The following is a 17,717-nucleotide window of genomic DNA, read 5'->3' as shown; positions in this document are numbered from 1 at the left end:
ACTGGGATCCCCTGCATGTGCCCTGTGCTGGACTGGGATCCCCTCCAGTCCTATCCTGTGCTACTTGGGATAGGCTCCCGACTCCCATGTGATGTACAGGTAGCTCAGCATATTCAGTCAGATGATAAACAGACAGATAAACATGTTATGCGTCTAAATTGTGCAACAGCAGATGTAAATTTTTCCCCAGGTAATTCTGCCTGTTTGCACTCAGTGCTGCCCAAATATTAAATTCTCAGAAACAATCCTGGTCTTCCTCTCGTGAAGCTGCTCTCTTGCATTCTCATGGCCTCAACCTGTGTTGGACAAGCTAGTGCTGCATGTAGTGAAAGATCTGAGCCAGTGTAACTCTGAGCTCCTCTCGGCAGCAGGCAGAAGGCTACGGGCGTCAGGGGTCAGTGCTGCTGAGCTCTGTATAGGTCACCTTTGATAAGAATGCTTTGCTGCATTCGCATTGTTTCACTATACCTAAGCTAACAGCTTTGCAATTAATCCAAAGCCTTCCAATGACATATCTGTTGCCTTGGAGACAAATTTGGGGGAAACATGCTGTTTGGGCCCAAGTGGCTAAACCAAATAAAATAAATGAATAAACAAATAAATAAAATGCTGGGTGGTGACGGAATAATAATTCTGTAACCCAAGTAACTTTTAATTAAAATGTCACTTGCGATTTACTTTGAAAATGTTAGACGAGTTTCACATTTCCAAGTACCACGTTCCACAGAATAATTTAATGCCTCGCCTCTGTAATTTCATAGCTATTTATCTCATTACATCATATCTCTAAAATTAACTTCACAAAGACATAGCCCTAAAGTGACATTATCCTCACATAAATTGAAAATTGATTGTGTTAACTGGATGAACAACACAGTTTAAAGAACATCGAGTTTTTTTTTTTTTGCTTGTCACAACACGATTAAGAACTATATGTTTTTTTTTTTTGCAATTTAGATATATAGATATAATGAAAAGCAGCAGCCTGGATTTTAGTGGAAGCTAACGTATTTTCATCGCGTAAGGTTACGTTTAGCTCTGTGTTGCTCTGTGCTAATGGTATCAAGTGGGTATTTATTGACCCAGTGCTTACAAACTTTAGCGCACATCAGTGTGTACCAAAAAGCGTTTACAATATATATATATATTTACAATAAAGCTTTTTGACAATATGCCTTCTTCCGCACGAGTGGTTGATCAGGAGCAAATAACATATCCAGTTAGTCTTTTAACTGTTTAGCTTTCAGGGAACTTTTTCCTGGTGTATATGTGGATGACAGATAAATCTGTTGCTAATTGCTGATCCAGGTTTTCTACCTGGCCATCATGTTCCTTTAAGATCCCCACGCACCCCCCCCCCAACCAAGACTAGGTTCATGAATATAGCAGCTTATTTTGTGGAATTTAAGAAGGTACCTGAAAATCTCACTGCGGCCGTTTGATGTATCATGATCCTTATTGTGAGAACTCATTACCCAGGCGGGGGGTGAGTACGTTGTTTTCCACCAGTGGGGCTAAATTATCGGAAGGAGTGCAGGTCTGATTGATTCTGAGCAGAAGGGTGATTGCATTCTCAGCCCGAGCCTCTGGTGAGGGGAACATAAGAGAGAGAAGAATCTCTCGGCACCGCCTGTTTCGGGGAGGTCTAGCGAGGACCACCTCTGCGTCTGATTCTCTTGTTTTTATTAATGTTGCTCTGTGGCGGATTAGCTCTCCTCCTCTTTACGCCGTCTTTAAGCACTTGCCTCAGGACCCAGATGCAGCGTTACGATCTTTGAAAGCCCCATGGAACAGTGTTCCGGAAACACCGCCTTTGGAATGGTTTTGTAGCAGCTCTCTGACTGATCGTGAACCAGTTTATTTTTTTTTTTGTCGTGGGTGGGTTAATCAATGTCCCAACACAAGGCCGAAGCCTGTGACCCCCCCAAAGAACGGTGATTGAAGTGAACTGAGCAACAGTCTGTCAGACACAAAACATTGATATTTGCTGAGCTTCGCCCCCGTCCTCCGTCCCTCCTCCCCAGCTGTAAGAAGGAAAAAAAAGGAATTTCTTATTTGCTAAAGGAGATGGTTCTCAGCAGTTGTTCTTTGTTCAGATTAATAACAAAGTGAGATGGTTATTATTCTGAAACAGAAATATATCGTAAACACAGGTGAGCACGTCGATTTGGCTATCGATCTGGCTATCGATCTGGCTTGGTTTTAAAGTGAGGGCCCCCAGCTGGGCGAATGGGAGCCGCGGGGAAATGGTCCTGTCTGGTAATTAGCTCTCCGTTTGTTGTCCGTTCCTCTTCGGTGAGCAGCCTGCCTAATTGCGCTGTGTTTTTAGGGGTCAGACCTGTGCCCCTGGGTGCAGGTAGCAGTGAGAAATGCCTGGCGTCGTTGCAGGCAGGTGGGTGAGGATGGCTTACGTGCGTGGGGGGCCTGTAGCGACGCTGTTAGCAGTGATTCTTTATCTCACACGTGGTTCGTTAGCCAGGAAACTGCAGAAGAGGGATGTTTTAAAAGGTCATTTTAATTGACCCAGTCTGTCGGTCGAGGAAACAGATTTTTCCTGACTAAAGCCTTTTGTTTTATTTGTACCTCTTCTTGTAATAAAAGCCGTAAACATAAATGCAAACCTACACATAAATGTATATTTTTTATGGACACTGTTCCTTTAAATGGGCATGCGCTGTAATACATATGCATGTTTATGAGCTCATGCCATGTGGCATTTTCCGAAGGCCTTTTATGAAGCGCCGTGAATCGCTCAGCATCACATGAGATTGGATATTGAGTAATAAAGAAGCATAAGAGGGGAAACAGCCTTTGGTTGACAGTAATACCCTTCCTCTGGGTGATTTAATGGGGTGAATCCCCTCTGGCATGTTTTAACGATGTATTCGCTAAGGAAGCGCGATTCCAGAAGTCGTACGCTGCTGCCGTCTTCGTGTTTATGAGGTCATACACTGTGGCCAGCGGGACGGTGGGGCTGTTTCTGCGCCGTGATCCAGGCAGTTGTACTCCAACAGATTATTGTGCCTTATATCAATGCACTGTTGAACTCTCAGATCTGATTGGTCAGAGGGGTGTTGATCCATTTTCTATAAACACATGTGTGCAAGTGAATCAATTCAATTCAAAGTAGATCAATGCAGTATTATAATCTTTAAATGTAACTAAAATTACTTAAAATTGCAGACCAGGAGAACAATCTAAAAACAATGGAAACTAATCGGCAAAGTTCAATTATTGGCAGAAGTAGTTCTGCTAATTAATGCGTTTTCAGCTCTCAAACATGATTGTAATGTCGTAAGGTACAAAAGTGTGGGCCGAATGTGTAGAATCCATGATATGAGCAGGTTACTGCACTCAAAGCTGTTCTCTTTCATTCTTTTGTATCAGTCCCCCCCCCCACCTTGGTTTTGTACTCCTGTCCCCCCATGGCTCAGGGCGTCTCCCCAGGAGAAGTCACTGTAAGGCCTGTGTCACACCGATGCCGTTTGTCCTCCCTGCAGCTGGTCCTGGGGTCGATGATGCTTATGTGGAGTGAAAAGGGGGCCTTCAGCTGGTCGCCCTGATAATAGGAGAGCAAAGGACGACAGGGGAGCGCCTGTTCAATGTCATCCTTGCAGGGCTGTTTGTCACTGCTCTGTGGGGACCTGCCCTTTGAGGATGGCCACGTACAATGGAGCTCTTGTGAGTGGGCAGCTTGAAAGTGTTCAGGGAGTCATTTCCGCAATTGTTCTGGGTTGTTTTTCTAAATGCTTTCTACAGATCAGGGTTTCCCAATCCGGTCCTTGGGGAAGCACAGCAGTCCAGGTTTTACCCAGAGCTGGGAGGGAGTTAAAATGTGGACCGACTGGCAGGGAGCCAGGAAGGAGCAAAAACATGGACCATCAGTGGGTCCCCGAGGACCAGAAACACTGAACTACAGATCTTTGGGGAAATTCTGGTGCAAAGTCTGAGATCCACTGAATTCGGTTCTGCCGATTTCCTAATGCGGGGTGATGACTTGCTCCATGCTGCCTGTCTTCTGTCTTTATTCTGAAACCTTAATCCACTAATATCCCCCAGGCGCAGTTGGGGGAGCGAAGACAGCACTGAGGAGGGGGGGTGAAATAAAAAATCAAACTTAGGGTTTGTGATTAAAGTCAGTTCTCCAGTAATTTCTGCAAAGCTCCTCATGTAAGGTATAAAGTTAGCCAGAATAATCTTATGATAATATCTCTTACGTGATGTGAGTCATTTCCTCTTATCCTCTCTTTCTTGAGCTTCACTTGAAAACAAATGGTCACGATGTAATATTTCATAGAAAATGTGGAAGATTGCACCTGCGGCAAATGTGTGCATGAGGGATGCAATCAGGCATCTTTGCACCAGAGGAGATATTTACTGTGGCACCATTCACGCCATCGCTGCCTCTAAGTGATAGCCACACTCCATCATCACTTCTGGAATTCATTTGCAATCACCCACCTAGCTGGGCCAGAGAAGAAAGACCAATCAGGAAGAGCCCGATCGGGGGTGAAGCTTCTCGTCATCCCCACTGTCGATTTTGGCCTTGTGCAATTTGGCTGAGGGCCCAAAGCCTCCCTGAAAGACGTGCTGTCGCGAGGAGAGGAAAACACTGCAAAACACGCCAGTGCGGAATGAAAACGTCCCATTAATGCCCGCCCGATGCCAAGTGGCAGCAGCTCTGCGGTTCCTGCGCCGTGGCCTGCTACACTTGCCCACACGTGCTTTCCCACTGGAGGGTTGCTCTTCTTGCGGTAAACGTGGGCTTTCTTAGGGAAGCTCATGCCAGGGTGGGTGGCGTTAGAATGATACTGACAGCCCACTGTGTTGCTGCCACAAGTGACCATCTTGGCATTTTAACAATTTCCTGATAAAGGCCACATCTGACACCTCGGGGTTGTACAGCCGCGCTTGTGCTTCAGTTTCGGTCATCTGAAGCGTCACGTCACGGTGGCTGGTCATCCTGGTTTCTGAAATCTAGGCTTCGACTACTGACATATTTGCAGACCCTGGCAAGGGCAAGATGGGCACAGTGGGGGCAGAAAGCAGGCCCCCCAGTTCTGTGGTGTTTCGCCGCGTGTTACCCACCGTGTCCCCACAACGTATGGCATGTGTGCTAAACAAAATTCAGGCAACACTTCGGAGTTTAACTTTAGAATATATGGTACTGGAAACGCTGTCCTGCAAAGACGTGGATCAGTTACAGCATGAACAATCCAGTGAGTATAATGAAGTATAATGATTTCTTAAGACAATGTTGGTGGTTTGTGCATTTTGAAAATGAATGCAGTTAACATCTGTCACGTTAGTCTGTCTGGGGAAAAAAAAAAACTCTAAATAAATTTCTTGCATATTCAAACTGCACAAATTTGTTTTTTTATAACTCACCCAGAATGCTTAGCTTGGTTGCGACCAATTTTTAGGTTAAAGAACCACCTGAATCACACCTGTGCCAGGGAATCTTTCCTTAAGTGTTAAGTTCTGGTAGAATATGAGGAACTGGATAAATAATCTCTGGTGCTTGGAGTCTAGGGAGGGGAATCGGCTGCTGGAGAGTGACATTGACTTATCCAGTATTACTGCTTTTTTTGTTTCTTTCATTCGCTTTGTTCGGGGAATCCAAGCGGGTGACAATTGTCTTGGTGGCCATTGATATGTTTATTGCTCGTGGATTCCTGCCTGCTTGCGGAGTGTGGCGTGATGAATGTGGTGGGGGGCAGCATCAAGGGTGGGGGGTGCTGAGGCAGGGGGAGGGGGGCAGGGACGGGATGATTGATTTCCATCCTGCTTTCTCCTCCGCGGAGTTCCCTGAAGTCCTGGATTAATGATCTGGCGCTGTGCACATCGATCAGGAGGCACTGCACAGAGTCCTGATCCCTACCATCTCCTCACAGGGGGTGCCGACTGGTCCCGCCCTTGACACGTCTCCCCCCCCCCCCCCTACGCACCCCAGCCTCTCAATGGCCTCCGCAACCCTCCTAGTTCTCCTGGGGAATGGGAGACAATGACAGTGTACAAATGGTCACAGAACTAGCCCGGGTGGCCGATGACATACATACATTTCAGTTTTGGCACCAGCATGCAGCAAGCCCACGAAACATACATGTTGCTTTTGGCAAAAATTGGCAAATTGTGTTAGTCGGCTTCTCGACTTGGATTCAAAAGACCTAGATAAGCGAACAACTTAGACTCGCTCCCAAAAACATGAGCCCAGATTATTCAAGATTAATGTTGGTTGCGCTTAGTGAAACTACACAGCCTCTTGATCATCAAAATGTTCTACCGCATTCCTATAAATTGCTTTGGATGCCATGACTCCATTTCATATACAAAGCTTTCACTTCACGTATGTCTATGAAAGTATGACTAGGTCTCGACCACATACCTCGCTGTTATTTTATTTGTTTCGCTTGCCTGCCTCTGACTCGACTTTCCTCATGTTATCTTCCCAGGTTGGATTTGAGGTCCAAGGTCTGGTACCACAGCTGACAATCAGTTATTTTCTTAGCCGCTCCCTGTTCAGCAGTAGATGACGATAACTTGTGGGCCTGATTACTGGTTTGCTGGGGGCCTTGCTGGTTACCCCTGACATGCTTTTCCTGGAAGTACATGCTTTATATCCAGCTTCTGCAAGGTGCTCTAAGACTCTTACTCGACTATCAAGAAAGTAAAGCCTTCTCAGGCACAAGGGACCCTGTTTGCCTTTTACCATGGGATTCCCACTTGCTTAAGATGAACTGGGCTGTGTGTGTGTGGGTGGAGGGGGGCTAAGGCAGATACAGCACAGAGTATAAGGTAGGGGTGCAGTCTTGCCAGTCCACCACAGATGAGATTCTCAGCACAATAAGCAAGAAAAAGACATTCTTTCAGGTACAACATATAAACACACACAGAGCCAGTGGTTGAACTCCAAAGCCAAGAGGCCTGAGGCAACAGGACCACCCACTCAGCCATGGTCCTGCCTCCTCTTTTACCCATAATTTTATTACTTTTGACATAAATTTCCTTGAGGTCTTACTGAAGGGTTTTCCTATCCATATTGGTATAGTTTAAAATGTCAAGGAAATGTTGGAAATGTCTATATATGTTACCATGCTGTCAATATGTCAATAAATGGCGACTCCATCCAGTATTTCTCAATCTTTTATGAGGTTCTTATTGTGTCACGGATTACGACAGATGAGACCTTAAGGGCCCCCTCATCCCTCTATGGTATTAACTGCTCCTGGCTGTCCGTCAAACCCTCCCCGGCAACTGTGCCTCCTGCCAGCACTGTCACAGGAATTCTTTGCCTTGCAGAGGCTCTCGTAGACACGTGGCATACCGATGAGGCTTCAGAGGGTGTGTTGCACTCCCAGGAAGCCTGATATGAATGAACAAACTGTCCCAGTCGCTCAACTGGCTTCTCCCTCCCCGTACGCTCCAGATCCGGTCCACGGCCCCCAGAACGTGAACGTGGTGGATATCCGTGCACGGCAGCTGACCCTGCAGTGGGAGACCTTCGGCTACGCCGTCACGCGCTGCCACAGCTACAACCTGACAGTGCAGTACCAGTACGCCTTCAACCAGCAGGACTTCGCCGCTGAGGAGCTCATCCAGACATCATCGCACTACACGCTTCGTGGCCTGCGGCCCTTCGTCACCGTGCGCCTCCGCCTGGTGCTGGCCAATCCAGAAGGCCGCAAGGAGAGCGAGGAAATCGTCAAGCAGACCGAGGAGGACGGTAGGGAGGCCACTTTCACTTGGCAGAAATACGGGACCCTCACAGACTGGACCGGGTTGTGAAACACTGCCCTGGGGGACAGTGAGTGAAGAGCGTGACGTGCGCTGCTTCCGGCAAGAATAGAAATGACCGCATGTCCATGGCAACCAAAACCTGAACATCAAGAGATATCCAGGAGATGCACAAATACAGGCCCCTCCCTGGGTAGTGATGGTTATCGTTATTCGATATTTCGACTTTACGATAGGTAAATGTTTTTCACTTTCAGTACGTTATTCATTAAATAATTATAAAATTGGGCTTTAATGATTTTACCCAACGGTTGGCTAATGTAAGTGTTCTAAGCATGTTTAAGGAAGGCTGGGCTATGTCTTTTAGGTTAGGTGTACTGTATTACAATTCATTTTTGACTTACGATATTTTTCGTCTTACGATAGATTTATGGGAATGCAAGCCCATCGTAACCTGGGGAAAGCCTGTATACCAGGTGTCTATTCCAGTGCTTGATGCTCTTAGGTGTTTTATTCATACCCGTCACGTTAAGCTCCGCCCTAAAAAAACGGCCACAAGCATAAACATCGATCAGGAGGTAGTTCAGTGGAAGGAGAATTATAGCACATCTGGCATTTCCCTCCCCCATTTTTTTTGCCTTAATATCACTTAATTTAGCTAACACATTCTCCTCAGGTCATTAGCTACCAATAGAACCTTTATATTCACCAACAAATCAGTTCAGGGGGTTAATCTTTTCATGTCCTTCAAACCTGATGGGAAAAAAAAACAGTAAATGAGAAACTCTGCTGAAATACGGATCTAGAACAACCTCTTAGGCTGAACACAGAAAAACACATACTGGGCGAAGGCTTGATGAAAACATATTTTTTGTTAACAGGGTCTGAAGTTAATAGCAGCCTCCTACACTGGCACTCAATCAAGGAAAGATATTTTACTTTTAATGCACATAAGGGAAAAAGACAAATTTACATCCTTTGGGGTGCATAGATTTCTTTTCTTCTTTTTTTTTTTAAAAAAAGCATTTCTATACCGTCAAAATCGTTAGTCAAAAAACTTGGCTTGATTTATGTATCATAACAGATGCACTGCAGTTCAGTGAGATGAAGAAACAGATACACTTCAAATGAAGTCTCTGGTGAATGAGAGACTACCTAGTCTAGAAAATTTTAATTGTCTTTGATTAAGCAGACTTTAATCTTAGGATAGTCATTTCGTAATTAGTACACAGTGTGTATATTGTTTTTTTCTGCCTCTAATTGGTGTATAATTATGAGTAGTTTATTTAATTTTTTTAATACTACATTCTGTACTTATGATTCCAATTAAATTTAATTTTTTTTGCCTAAAAATCCAAACTTCGTAGTCCACAGTGGCTGCAATTTTAGAATAAATAGCATAACTTTAGATTATTAATGGACTTGTCCTTTTGATGGCAGCTTGTGAGTTCTGCTGTGCTCAGCATTCTTGGAGCATTTTAATTGTCGCAGCTTCTCGTTAAGCACTGCTTGGAAAATGCTAAACCCCGTTTGTTTCGGAAGAGGCAGCATTTATGAGTTCGGTCTGCGACCGTGGGCCATGAATTCCACATTTATTTGCCCCATTTAAATGTCGTACACCGATGTTTCTCGACCAGGCTTTTGGGACCCCAGACAGTCTGTGTTTCTGCACCCTTCCACCTCCCAATACAAACAATCAAGAACAAAATAAACATGAAAGAACACAGGATACTTGTTACAGGTATGTTGGGGGCTGGAAGGGAGCAAAAATGTGTCTTGATGGTCCCCAAGGCCTGGGTTGAGGAACACCGGTTTACACAACACAAATAATGCTTCTTAAATTTTCTTTCCTTTTTGCGCTTTCAGTATCACATGTGGGTTTCTGTGTTGCTTTTTTGAATAACTCCTATTTTAGAGTAAATGTCTCGCTAAAAAAAAATTTCAAGTGGAAACACACAAATAAATAGAATGTCAACAATCCCCCATTTCGTTATATAACATAAACTGCGCTAGCAGACATACATCTGCATTTAATTCAGAGACCTTCAGCTAGTGTGGTCTACTCAAAACTAAAAGGTATTATTGCGGTTCTGCTGTAGAGCAGAATTGCTTCTCAGAACATAATATGTTTATATGAGCAGTTTAATTTGTGCCACGGTCAACAGTCTATGGGTCTCCGAAAAATATTAAGTTTCATACAATTTTCCACCAGTTTTTGCTATAACAGATGATAAAGAACTTTGGTACAGACATTTTATACAGGAATCACAAAAGGAAGCAGTCCAGGCAGTGCCGATCAGCCTATTAGACGACACAGAGGGTGTTTCTCATTGGGCAAGGATGCTTGATATTGGGGGCGGGGCAAGAATGACATAATTTTTTTTACCGTCCTCTGTACTTCTGCTATTAGTATTGTAACTGGTCTTCGACAGCGGAAGATGATGTTAAGTGGGAGAACATAACGAGTACTTCTTCCTGGTGTTTCACTATGTTATGCTTATCCAACCCCCATAAACAATTTGGGGAGTAGTTTATGCCTTTTAATCAAACACACAGACCAATTAACGCCGGATAGTGGGCCTGTGTGTGGCTGGTGCGGTGGAAGCTGTAAGAACTACAACTAACTTTGTTATTATCAATTACTGATTAGCACCACCAGCTTCTCCCATCCTGTGAGGTCTGTGGACTTCTCACTGGGGGTGGGGGTTGGCCCCAAGAGTTGGGAATTATTATCGTTGGGAGGGGTGAGATGAGGAAATGCTCTATGAGTCTGCTGCTTAATGAAACATGTCATTCAGACAGTCTTTTGCGAGAAGTTAATCAAGTTTTCATTAGAATGATATATGGCCATTTATCTTTTGCGGTAAACCCGTCTCCCCGCCCCTCACACGCATGCCCTCACGCATGCCCTCACGCATGCACGCAGATAAGATGCAGGAGACCGTGACATCTAATTCATTCCCATAGTTTCGAGAATTGAATATGATTTCCCAGACCAGTGAATTCCAATGTTGAGTCACATTTCTGTATCCAAATGTGACCTAAACGCTTATCGTCATATCAGATACACACGATTAAACACTGGAGATACACCAGTTGATAAACAAACACTATAGACCATAGAGAAAGCTAACTGTGGGAGCTTGAAGAATGTTCACAAAAACTTGAAGCAAAATCTGCAGTCCTAACTCTATCATATTTAATTTGCTCACACTTCTACAGCATCATCAACCGTCGCGATTAATTTAAGAGCCACGTGAAGCGAACAAGGCCACAGATGCCTGTTAAGTTTGAGTAAATTGGCTCTTAAAGCGGTTATCACACGTTCCCCGATTGTGAGGAATTAAATTCATTAAACGGTTGTAAATGAGTATGGCCCCCGCAGGAAGACCCCAAGGAACCAGCTTCTCCCCAACGACGGGAGCTGGTTCAGAGGTATGCCCACAGGTTGCTTCTTGTCAGCCTTTAGGCGAATGAAGACAGCTTAATTCTCTCGGCTTCTCACGGCGGCTGGATTCTTTTCCCCTTGTGTCAACCGGCTTGTAACGGTTAGCAGGACCCAGAGGGATTCGAAGACTCAGGCTGCATAATGTTTGAGTCCCAGTGGTTTGTTTTTCAATGGCCTCATCTCTGCTCGCCTGCATAAAAAAGTCTGCTGAGACAGCCACCCTCCCCCGTGTTCCTACGACAAGCTGATGTCCCACAATGTCTGTGAGATAGCTGTTGGATGCTCAGCCAGACTGTCCTGGTTGTGGGTTGTGCACTGACTCTAGTGTGCTCATTTCCCTCCTTTCAGTGCCCGGCTCTGTTCCCATGGAATCCATTCAGAGCAGTCCATACGAAGAGAAGATCTTCATGCAGTGGAAGGCACCCAATGAGACCAATGGGGTCATCACACTTTATGAGGTAAATAATGTCTGCCGTCTCACAGCACCTTACGAGTTACTCCTGCTTTTTCCAGACAAGGGTCTTTCACAATGGCAAACAAACAATCCAGTTCAAATCCACAACTCTTATAGCAAGTACAAAATCCCAGCCGCTCGCTACACTTGAATGCCTTTGGTTATAGCCAGCAGTAGAGTATTGGCTCAAGACCTGAAGTCCCAGAAATTCTATACTGTGGTAGTGTTTCCAGTGTAAGTTACTCCAGTGACTTATCAAGCTTGCTGTTTCTCAGCTGGTGGGTCGCAACCCAAAAGTGGGTCGCAGAGTGTGTGATTAAAACAAAAAAAAAAGATTTTTTTTTTTGTTTAACAGTGCATGAACACATTGTGCTACTGTCACTGCAATATTTATATAATATTTACCATTCCCTTAAAATTTGGTTTAAATTTTATTTAATTTGGGTCGTGATTCAACCCAAGGCTAAACCAACTGATCTAGCTAAAATAACTGTATATTTCGAAAGCTAGTAAGAACATTAGATAAGCAGTTATATAAATACCAGTGAACTGACTACATAGCTACCATTTATGACCCGATTATTATTACTTTTATTGACTCAGCATCTATAAAGCAGTTGCTTTAGCATCAGAGTGAGAAGATGTTTAAGATCCTGGCCGATCTAGACTCGCTGTCCATATTAAGTGCGTACCTGAGCCAGCCAATCCAAAGGATTTGTTAATAGGCGCTAACGTCAGAATAGTGGTAAAAATACTCTACTAAGTGACGTCTGAAACCAGCCCACGTTGTTCCATAGAGGAATCGATAGGACGTCCAAGCTGACGAAGAGGGTATCCCTCTGGGAATTACTCCTGACGTGAAATATCTGCTGAAGTGTTAAACACACTTGGACGTACAGGCCCAATTGCAGGCCAACTGTTTAGCTACAGTTTAAGGATGTTGCCAAAGCAGAAACTAGAGGTGGGCGTCGACCTACTGTATGTGAGTCATTTGATTTTGAATTATCAGATGAAATGTTCCTGGTGGTGATAGATAAGTCAGTGAGTCGGTGACCTAAGGGCATTTACATACCCAGGTGACGGATGGTCACCCACAGAGGTGGAAGTTTCAGGTTCAGAAAGTATAAATCCAGACCATGAGTTTGTTTCAAATAACCAGATGAGTACAACTGTGGCAGTAACTCTTCATACTCAATTGGTTGGTTGAAACAAAATCCTGGTCTGGATTTTTACTTTCTGGACCTGAAATTTCCATCTCTGGTCACCCCCCCCCCCCCCCATTTCAGTTATGGTGATAGTGGTAGGAAGGTACGCCATAATGCACCAATTCTCTGTCTTCCTTCCCAAGAAAGAAAGCAAGAAAACTGACTTACTCTTTTTAATTCAGTGTCTGAAGGTTCACTGTTATTCACTTTTTAGGGGCAAGACTGTCAAACCTTACACTGATTTAAAAGTTAATTATAAACCAGTCAGATCTTATTAATGACATATGAATTACAAGCAGGCACATAAAAAAAATGTGCAAGACTAAGTAGGGTTCTACATATTGGTTTTGAGGTGCTGTATGTTCCCATCAGATGCTTGAAGAATCCTTTGCGCACCCAACTCTTTCTGTAGGTATGTGGTAAATAAACAAAACATAAACCTATACAGGAGCCGCTGTTCTTTCGCTGCTTTGGAGCACTGTCTGACTGCTACACGTCCTGAGAACGAATTACACACTTTTCCCTCCATTTTTTGGAAAAAGTCCTGCTAGCGTCTCCTTGTGAGACACAAGTGCTGTGCGTGTGTGTGTGTGTCTGTGCATGTGTGTCTGTGCGTGTGTGTGTGTTCCTTTTCTCAGCAAATGAATAATTACACTTCTTTTGATGTCGCTGACATGGGGGCTGAGCTGGGTCTTCAGGTGTAGGCAGCGTGGTGTAAGGGGAGGAGGATTGCAGTCCGTTGGGGAGAATACACAGAGAATACACAGAAACCCAGCACGCTCTCTGAAGTGCCCTGCTGTTCCTTACCCCTACCTGTGACTGTAATTTAGAGGCAAATTACTCTCTTCTCCCTCCCTGATCGTGGGATTGACAGCATCTGCTAAATGTATTGAGCCCCATACAATGTGTTCTCATTTTCACCAGTAATTGCCGTAATAGCTTCCATTGATTTAATTAACCCTCCCACCCTTTCATCCTCCAGTGGCATAATCTGCGTGATCTGAGAAACTATAAGCCTCTTTTCTTATGTTAAAGCTGCAGGCAAATTAGGCTTAGAACAATCTCGTCTTGTCCTGAGGCTAAGGGGGACTGATAGAGCCTAAGGGCTTGGTTCCAGGTACTAATGGCGACCGAACTGCAAAGCAAGCAGAGGTATTTCAGCATCGGTGTGGCCAGTTGGTCACCAAACATAAGCATCCCATGGGGACCAAATGACGGCGAGACCCAAATCATAACCTGAAAATATGGAAATAAGGCTTTTTAAAAAAATCATAAACATCCGAGCAGGGGAACTGAAAACGAGGAATGTGTCGAGCTGTGGTATAGGAATTATCAGGTTATGCTTTTGAAGGTATATACTTTTCACAACGGAGCTTTTCCTCACAAAATAACTTGCCCGGTTATCAAGATGTTCCGGAAGTTAATTGCCTGCCTGACAAAAAGATAATTAAAGGCACAACTCAATTCCCATATTAATTCCTGACATCATACAAGTTAATAAACATCAGTGAGGAAAGAACAGTACTCACCCGTGTCCTGTACATGCTCAAGCAGGGCGGCGGGTCGTCGATCCGCGTTGTGTTAAACGCCGATGCCTCGACTGACAGTTCTTACAGCAGTAGGAGTAGCCCCATGTAAAACAGTTTTAGCCAATCAGCTTTAAACTGAATAATGCTTTTGAGGTGACAGGAAGTATCAAACAGGAAGCAAATACCAGTGTCTTCTTTATCATGTGGTTTAACAGTTTATTGTCATTGGTTATGACTATTTAATCAATAGCATACATACAAAACCTCCATAGACATATGGCTATAGTATTTCCATATACATGTAATACAAAATTAAAATAGTCAAATTTGGATAATAAATACATTTATTCTTTAAATGTGTATTGCACGGGGTTCTGGGTATATTTGTTGTGCTTTATCCTTATTAATATACTTATAAGTAATGAACCGCCTTAATTCCTCATTCTAATGTGTTACCTAAATATACACTTTAATGGTGGACAATGGCAGCTGCTTATTTATTGTGATAGTTTAACAGCTGTTGCGTTAAGAGCTGGGGCTGAAATGGATTATACCCACTCCAGTTGGACCTTGGGTTCTGTAAGAAGGTGCATGAAGTCAGCCACACCATTTTGTTTTTGGTCTTGTGAGCTAAACACAAAGGTTTAGGGTCCTGTGCTTCTGAGGGCTGTAGTGATTTTTTTTTATGGCATGAGAACGTTGTGAATTGGCAGACATTAAATAGACCCTCCCCACGCCAGAACATTAAACTGGGAAATAGACCTTGAGACAGGACGGCAACAACAAGTCTATGAAGAAAATCAGATCTGCATAAAAGCGGTTTAAACACACCCCCATAAAAGGCTTTGTTAAGGCGCCGTTTTATAGACGTGCCACCTGCCTAACGAAGACAAAGAGACGGCGCGACCCCCGCGGGCGGCTGGTCTGCATCTTCGTACCGATTTTCATTTCCGCCGAAAACGCGCTAAATGAAGCGGCGATTCCCCGCACACTTCGGCGGCGTGAAAAAGCCCCGGAGAGCCGGGAACGCTGGCGATCCTGCCCCCCTCCGTCTCGGACATGTTGGCAGGCATCCGGCTGCCACGGGTTTGCGAGGACACCCGCCTGGGCAGTACCTGAAGATGCCTTTTGACTTTCCCTAATTTTCTGATTAATTTTTTATCATTATTATTTTATTTCATGGTGACCATGGCTGACAGCGCCCGGGCAGCTTGAATTACCCGGCGCAGCGGCTCACCAGATAACGATCTCCGTTCCTCCTGCCACATAAATATGCTTTTTGCATAGAAAAGTCAGCGTTAAAACACCTATAAACAGAAATTGCATTCAACTGTAATTATTATTGGGTGCCCTACAGTCAGCATTGCCTCCAGGTAGTTGCAGCGACAGAATTTCTTAGAAATGTTGTGCCTTTGCAATGGCGTGATGTGCGTTAAATAAATATACGTAAATTGCCATAAAATCCCGGTTTAATACTCCAGTAGCAGCCACTGTTGCCTGAATAGATTTTGGTTTGTATGTTTATTTATTTATCCGTTTATTACTTTGAGGCTGTTGGCAATTAATAAATGAACCGAGCCGCCAGAATGTTTGGGTTTCTGGTCGAAATGCAAAACGCTTACGGCTTATACAGATATATGGACTTATTGCATTATCTTGGGTAAGAATTGCACATGCTACTGATAGGCTAGGCAATTATTGGATTTACGTGATACCACAAAACTGCTGAAGTGTCCAATTTAAATGTTAATGGTAAATGGGGGGCTTTAAATAATCCAGCAGGGTTTCCAGTCTTTGCATCGCAGAGACAGCACTTCAGCATTGGTAGGGTCCGATTCAAGTCATGACGAAAATATTACCAGGAGGCAAGTTTTCAGCTCCAGTAAAGGGATTAAAAAGATCAAAAAGTGGTTACAGGTGTGTTTCATCCATCTATCCATCCATGTAATTACGTATGCAGTTATGGGTCATGGTGAGTCTGAACTTATTCCAGGAAGATCAGGACATAAAGCAAGTGTCAGCCTGAGGCCTGTTTCAGTAATTGGAGTAGTAAATAATAATAATAATAATAATAACATAATTTTTATTGTTGTCATTTGGGGGGTAGCACGGTGGTACCGTGTGTAGTACTGTCACCTCGCAATTCTGGGACCTGGGTTCAAGTCTCTGCCAGTGTCCCCTGCGTGCTGAGTTTGCATGTTTTTCCCCATGTCAGCATGGGGTTTCCGTCAGTCCCCCCCCCCCCCCGTCCGAAGTCATGCTGAGGCTAATTGGAGTCTCCAAATTACCCATAGGTGTGTGTGTGTGAGTGAGCTAGCGAGTGTGTCCTGCGATGGGTTGGCACCCCACCCTGGATTGCTCCCTATCTTGTGCTTGTAGCCTGCAGGATCGGCTCCCCCCCCCAACCCTGAATAGGACAAACGGTTTCAGAAGATGGGTGGAATAACAACTTATCTGATGGTTTCTGTAACTAAAAAAAATGCGCAAATGAAGCTGTACAGATTTTTTTTATGTTATTCCTTATTCTCTGGTTGAAGATTTTATATATATATATATATATATATATATATATATATATATATTTTTTTTTTTTTTTTTTTCTGGTACATCATGTAACTCATTTTAAAGGGCAAGCAAACAAATATAAACAAACAAATAGCTTTTCACCATTTCATTGATACACCCTTAATGTTACATGCTAAGCTGCCGTTGTTTAATGCTTAGATAAGTGTCGTTCAATACTTAAAGGGACTAGCAAGTTTACTAATGTCCTTCCATCGAGATGTTCCATGTCTGCCTATTGTTACAGTTAGCAATGGTTTTCTCCACTAAATGACATCACTAAGCCTAAATGTGCTTTACTGAAGCCAGTGCTGCTTCACATCTCTCTCAGTCCACACCCTGCTGCCTTTCCGACAGCAGTTAGCCTAGCGGAAAGAAACTCCTATTCCACAAAGTGCCAATTCAATCAAGCCCAGTCCTGCTTTTAACTGGTCTGTGACGGCCTAAATGCGGCAGGATGGGACACAGGCCAGCTGTTTGGTCCACAGCCCGGGGGCCCACTGTCACCCAAATGCTCCGCGGGTGAATGGCCCCCATTTCTGCATGCCTTCATTTCCCCCTCACGCGTCTCGCTTTTGTCACTTCACTGCTTTCCCCTCCGCCACCCGCCGCCGGGGTTCAGCCTCGTCCAAACAGCCTCGGCCAGGTGCCACTCAGCGGTCCCAGTAATGCTCAACCATCAGGTGTTTTTGACAATGATGTGGAAAACAAAAATAATAAAGCATCTAGCATTTACCAGAGCCTTGTCACTCTGCCCTAGAACCCCCTCCAGTCACATCGCCTGC

The 17,717-nt window shown here is 44.2% G+C and overlaps 1 protein-coding gene across 12 annotated transcripts in view; it reads left to right on the top strand.

Moving 5' to 3' along the window:
• ptprt (protein tyrosine phosphatase receptor type T) overlaps positions 1-17,717 on the top strand; it is a 210,948-nt gene that overhangs the window by 97,078 nt on the left and 96,153 nt on the right. For all 12 annotated transcript variants that reach the window (XM_049023370.1, XM_049023373.1, XM_049023371.1 and 9 more), the window contains exons 8-9: positions 7,427-7,723; positions 11,531-11,640. In XM_049023370.1, coding sequence (XP_048879327.1) covers positions 7,427-7,723; positions 11,531-11,640 — 407 coding nt within the window. The remainder of the gene's footprint in view (positions 1-7,426; positions 7,724-11,530; positions 11,641-17,717) is intronic.

The sequence above is a fragment of the Brienomyrus brachyistius genome, chromosome 8, assembly GCF_023856365.1.
Source record: "Brienomyrus brachyistius isolate T26 chromosome 8, BBRACH_0.4, whole genome shotgun sequence".
NCBI classification, from domain to species: Eukaryota; Metazoa; Chordata; class Actinopteri; order Osteoglossiformes; family Mormyridae; genus Brienomyrus; species Brienomyrus brachyistius.
Note: the sequence above shows the minus strand (reverse complement) of the source record. Positions and strands in the feature narration are given on the sequence as shown.